General features: G+C 34.2%; 1 protein-coding gene across 7 annotated transcripts in view; it reads left to right on the forward strand.

Moving 5' to 3' along the window:
• Window positions 1-3789, forward strand: part of KCNC2 (potassium voltage-gated channel subfamily C member 2) — a 212839-nt gene extending 209050 nt beyond the window's left edge. For 2 of the 7 annotated variants that reach the window (XM_036301106.1, XM_036301107.1), the window contains exon 5: window positions 685-3789. In XM_036301106.1, the coding sequence (XP_036156999.1) occupies window positions 685-821 (137 nt within the window). In that variant the 3' untranslated portion in view covers window positions 822-3789. The remainder of the gene's footprint in view (window positions 1-684) is intronic. The other 5 variants (XM_036301108.1, XM_036301111.1, XM_036301110.1 and 2 more) reach the window with 3 other exon arrangements.
• Window positions 3790-6300: the final 2511 nt, after the last annotated feature.

Consider the following 6300-nt stretch of genomic DNA (forward strand, 5'->3'; position numbering starts at 1 on the left):
GAGTCAGATGAAAACATCATAAATCAAATTCAGATTTTAACTCACTGAAATTATGACTCAACTTATATTTCATCCATTTTATTTTTTCTTGACTTTTTTATTGAAAAGATTAGATATTGGCATTCATTCTACACCATGTAGGTAATGGCATCAAATGTCATTATTCAAGAATCATTTTTTTTTATTTTAACTCCATAAAGCTGGAAGATTAAATATGCTATAAAAAGACTTGTCCATTTAAAATTAAGCATTCTTTAGTAGCTTAGTAAATACTAAAAAATGAAAAGAGAAAACGTAGCCCATTTTTTTTCAGAAACGTATTCTGATACTTAATAATATTAGTCAAATGTATATCTTACTTAAGTTGCTTTGCCTAATTCTAAAAGAGTTCTGGTATTGGATATGACAAAATTACATCAACACAAAGTATACTTTGGGAAAGAATCATTTTTGAAGTATTGCAACTGTCATTTGTGGTAGTTGTTTTACTCTTTTGGGAATAACAGCTAACAGTGAACTTGAGGGTTTTTTGCAGTTAAAAAATTGTCTCAATATTGAATTCTTTGTAAGCAAATTCTTTTTTTAGCTCAAAAACAGCACATTTGATTCTCCTGTGTGGTATTGCGTGTCTGTGTCTACTTTCTGTTTGAATTCAACTGACGTCTGTGCCTTTTTTCACGAAAGGGTATGAAAAATCTCGAAGCTTAAACAACATAGCGGGCTTGGCAGGCAGTGCTCTGCGGCTCTCTCCAGTAGCATCACCCTACAGCTCTCCTTGTCCTCTGAGGCGCTCTCGGTCTCCCATCCCATCCATCTTGTAGACCAAACGGCACCAGTCGGCTAAATTGTATTACTTCAAGTACTGTCTACTCTATAATGGAAATAGTTACACATAGAATTACTCCCGCCTCCATTAATACAGTACAAATCTGCATGATGTTATTTGAAGTCAGCAAATGCCATGTGGGTAGCTAACAAATCTTATCCTGGTTTTAAAGGCAATCTCAAGTAGTGGTACTATTTCTCCATATGAATTGCCCAGATCTCCTTTCACAATAAAAAAAAACAGGTAGTATCAGATACTGGCCAGTACACTAATACACAAACATATTTTCAGGGAGATATATTTAAAACAGTGTGCTTCCAAATGCCAGCCACTTCACTGGACCATCATTTCTTTGACTCTCTAAACCATTCTGAAGATGTCTGGGATCCTGTCTTGCTTGCATACAACATGACTTTGGTCAGCTCATTTGCATGGACCATCTTGTCTCTATCACCTGAAAGCAGTGTCACAGAGTTCAGAGATCATGGAGGCTCAGGGTATGTGTACTTGCATCAAACCATCCTGCTGATATGAAACTGGTTGACTGTTCTGCATGTTGAATGGTGGGGCAGGGAGGGCAAGTTTCTCTTTGACATTTTTTATTCTGTGAAAGACATATTTGTTTTAAATAGCTTAATTTCTTGATTGATTTACCTTTCTTCAAAAATTATGTATTGGAGTTCTGAATGTCTCTGGTTGTTTGCACACAGATAACTACAAAGAGGTTGTCATTACTGGTTACACGCAAGCCGAGGCCAGATCCCTGACTTAATGGCTTGGGGAAGGCACAAAACATGAGAGACAGGTAACTGCCAGCCAGGCTTGCATTGTTTAAACAGGAATTGCTGCTTGATACAAGAGTCATTTTTATTTAAAATCTCACAATTTGTCATCGTTTTCAGAGGCAGAGTGCCAAATATTTCCCAAAGCTCTCATGTCTTTTTTACCTCCTTCCTTTATTTTTATTTATTAATTTATGTGCAAACATCAAAGAGCATTGTTGTTCACATTTGGCTTTCTTGACTAGCCTTAGGTTTCTGACTTGCAAGAATAATCAGATTTCAGTCAATGTTTAATCAGGTGCTTTGTCCTGAATGTTGTTCTGTCTGTCTGTCTGTCTTAATTGTATATGTCATCTGTCTCCATAAAGCACAGAAATGCCTTGATAAGGTGTTCATGATTTTAGTCCTGGGTCTTCTCTCATGTCCCTTGCCTTTTTGCTATTTGAAACAGCTTCTCTGCTTCATGCGTAAATTAAGGATGCCCTGTAGACTAAGTTAATCAGTACTGTGAACCTTTCTGAAAAACAGGAATTAGGCAACAGCAATGTCACCATTGCGTTTGGTTGCCTGCTGCAGTGTCCGTTTCTGCTACCAGCATTCATCTCTACATTTCAATGAAACCCTAGGGAGTCTTATTCAGCCCAAGTGGAAGAAATTCTGTTTCCACATCCCCATGAATGCAATAGTAATAGTGTGTCTGGTGAATTGGGTGTGTGAGGGAAGAAAAATGCCATAATATATATTTAGGGATAAACAATATTTCTAAGGCATTCAAGATCATTGAGATGATTGTTGATTAATTTCTAATTCTTATGTTTATTTTTTGTTAGGAGGACAATTATCACTTTTATTCTTGGCCACGTAACTTGTATTACTCTATATCCCCAAGTTCTAGAGCATGACCTGCATGTCAGAGATCTTGTACAGCGATGTATTTACCCAGACATACATATCTGATATTTAGAAATTCAGTGATCCTCTTGATAACACCACATAGAGAAAAGCTGTAATTGCACACAACTTTATGGTAAAGGAATTCATATGCTGTCTGGTGCTGCTGTTATTGACTGTAGTGTTGCACAGAATTTATCGTGGATTTTTGACTGATGAAAAAGGGACAGTGGAATTTAGCCATAGCAAGGACTGTACTGGAAACAGACTTCTGCTGTTGAATGTGCCCTGAGGTAACCAGATTGCACTTGGAAGATGTCCCGGCGTCTTCATGCAGCATGCAAAGCTCATAAAAGAACTGTGGCTGGAACTCATTTGGTGCTCCCCATAGGAGTGGTCTGCTATGGACTGGCCTGTGTCAGTGAAACAACTGTAAATACCAACATGTGTGCATGGGTCAATCGCATTTGGCCATCTCACATCAAAAGAAGCCAAATTCATGATCCACGTCTCTGAAGCTTCAAGTATGGCCCATACCTCTGTGAATGACCCTCCATTGGCCTGCGGTAGATTGTGCTGTGAATCATACAAGGCAGTGATTTGGGTGTAGTATCAGTCTGTCTTAATTTCCCTTATTTCTCCTTTTTGGTTGGATCCATGAACATGGACTGTATAATTTTCTTATGAACCACTTATGTTATCAGCTTGTCATATTACGTTGTGAATTTTTCAGTGCCTGTTTATCAAAACTGACCTGTTTTTAGTCATGTATTTGTTTAATTTTGGAAAATTGCTATGACAGAAAACACACACACTCAACAACATTATTCATAGTCTTTTGTCATTGTTACCTCAATTATAAAAACTATAGAAAAAATTCTGGCAATGAGAGTATTTTTTTACTAAATGATCAAGGAGCAATGTTGGTATATAGTAGAATATTAATCAAATTATATCCTAAAATGTATATTTTGCATAAAAGAGATATTCTTCAATCAATTACTTTTTTGTGAGTTTTGTGACAAACGAAGCTTGTACTTGTCTTTAAAACTGTTGTTGCTGAAACTGTATAATTATTCTTCGTCTTGCTTAATCAATATTTCTAGAATCTATTTGTTCCCCTGGGATTCTGAATATAACATATAACATAGTTATGAACCCCTGTATTGTAGACCTTTTGTGAGCATTTCGAGGTGCATGTACAACCTTGGTGATAACCACGAAAATGTAACTAACTGAAATGCAGAATAAAAGGCAAATAAGTTGGGGATAAGCTTGAATCTCATCTGATTAAATTATTCATATTCTTCTCTGTGTTTTGGAGTTTTCAACAGGCTTTATTATTTTTATGCTTCATGGTACCAAACAAGACACTCACACATAAGAAAGATATTGGGATGAAAGGATTTATAAATATACACAACTCGCTTTCATTCAACTCTCAAGCATGTAGCCAGTGTTTCTCTCTTCTAAGTGATTTGTCTATCTAAATTTTCTTATCATTTGAGATAGCCAAATTATGAATTATTATGGTATTTGATATTTATATGGCATTTTATGATTAACACTTAATTTTCACTTACACTTTCCAACTTAATCATCACAGTTCTGAAATGAAAAATTTTTTGCTTTTATTTTATTGATGATTAAATTAAAGATCAGAGACAGAACTGTTCGGTTGTATTTTTGACAAAGATCATCTTCCCTGGTACAATTTCTCATAGTTGAAATATTTATTGAGCCTCTAGTCATAAACACCTTATCTTCTAACGATATCTTCTGTCTCACTTTGGGTGTGAACCTCAGTTTCTGCAGCACACCACATGTATCTGGCATTTCGCTTACATTGTGGGGTTACATGTCGATGTACCCTGTAACATTCTATGAAAGCATAGGATTAGGGAAAGGTAAAATGAAAAAGAGGAATAAAGTTGGCAAATTGAACATTTCCCCATCATGTGTCAACAGAATCTATTCTGTGTCTAAAAATGCTGTGTTTATTTTTAAGAGAATATTAGGAAACTGAGCTCAGAAAAAGGGTATCTGTCTAAATATAAGTACCAATAATATGTTTTTATTGATGGTGTCAAAATGTAGGATTTACTGTAAAAAGAAAAAATATGTATGAGGGGGACAGAATACAATTTAATAGATGATAATTGCCATCAGGTTTTGATTTAAAAATAAATTAAATAATTATAAATGAAAGGGAAGACATTCACTTTATCTTTGAAATAAATCACAAGACAGACTAATGAAATAGCAATAGAGAACTGTCTTGGAAAGAGACCATGAATATGTTAAAATGCAGTATTTCTAAGCAGGAACTCTAAAGAATTTATAACGTGCTAGAAGACATTTAGAGCTAAGTGAATCTATTAAAATATTAAAATCCCTAGTAGTTCATAATGATTAAAATAGGTGGTTTACATTTTTTTTCTTATTGAAAAAGAATTAAATCCTTCCAATTTCCCCTGCCAAAATTTAATTAATGGTTTAAATCCTTGAACATTATTAAACAATAGATATATATGTGTGTGTGGGTGTTAATTTTCTCTAAGGTGTTCAATATTATTAATATCGATCCTACATTTTATAATTTCTTGTTCTCCCTTAAACTAACTCTACTTTGAGGCTATACTATTTTTATTATTGTATGAAATTAAATAATTTAATTGAATTAGTAGTACATGATTTTGTTTATTATTTATCACACTATCATGTCAAAGTGGTGGACCACTTACTAGGTACTATGCATTTTAAACATTAAGATCTACAAGACTATGGTAACCTCCATCTAGAATCTCAGGCAACCTAATACTCATTATTTTTCTTGTTAACTATATTTTTTTAGAGCAGTTTTAAGATCACAGCAAAATTGAGCAGAAAGTACAGAATTCCCACCTATTCTCTCCCCCTCCCCCGACAAACTTCCCCCACTGTTAGCTTCCCACAACACCGTGATATATCTGTTACGTCCATGAATTTACGAAGACACACCATTATTACCAAAAGTCTTTAGTTCACATTAGGGATCACTCTTAGTGTCCTACATTCTAAGGATTTAGGTAAGTGTAGAATGAAATGTATCCAACATTGTAATATCATACAGAATACCTGCACTGCACTAAAAATTGTATTTCGCTTATTCATCCCTCCCTTCCCTTTAACCCTTGGCAGCCATTAATCTTCTTATTGTTTCCACGGTTTTATCTTTTGCAGAATGTGATATACTTGGAATCATACAGTATGTAGTTTTTTTCAAATTAGCTTATTTCACTTAGCAATGTACATTTAAGATTTCTACATGTCTTTTCATGGCCTGATTGCTCATTTCTTTTTAGTGCTGAATAATATTCCAGTTTATCCAGTCACCTACTGAAAAACAATTTCATTGCTTCCAAGTTTTGACAATCATGAATAAAGTTGGTTAAACATTCATGTGATAACTTTATGCATATGATTATCATATTAATATCATGTATCTTGGCAATGATTATTTATGAATGGTCTGTGAATAAGTTCAAAATATAGAAATTGGCATGATTTGAACCATTATAGAGTTTATAAATACCATTCCCTTATTTACCTTATAGGTTAGTTACTCACTTACTAGTCAAGTATCTTTATTAGGAAAATCTTTTTTATTTTATTTGGGAAACAAATTTGATGTACCATTGTTTGTCAGTATTTTCATAATAAAAAAATGAGACAAGGATATTCCATGTAACTCAAAATCAAGTAATTTATTGGGGGGGAGGAGTATTTTTTATCTTGTAAAATTTAAGGTAAACATTAAGC

Source organism: Myotis myotis, unplaced genomic scaffold, assembly GCF_014108235.1.
Source record: "Myotis myotis isolate mMyoMyo1 unplaced genomic scaffold, mMyoMyo1.p scaffold_m19_p_3, whole genome shotgun sequence".
Classification (NCBI taxonomy): domain Eukaryota; kingdom Metazoa; phylum Chordata; class Mammalia; order Chiroptera; family Vespertilionidae; genus Myotis; species Myotis myotis.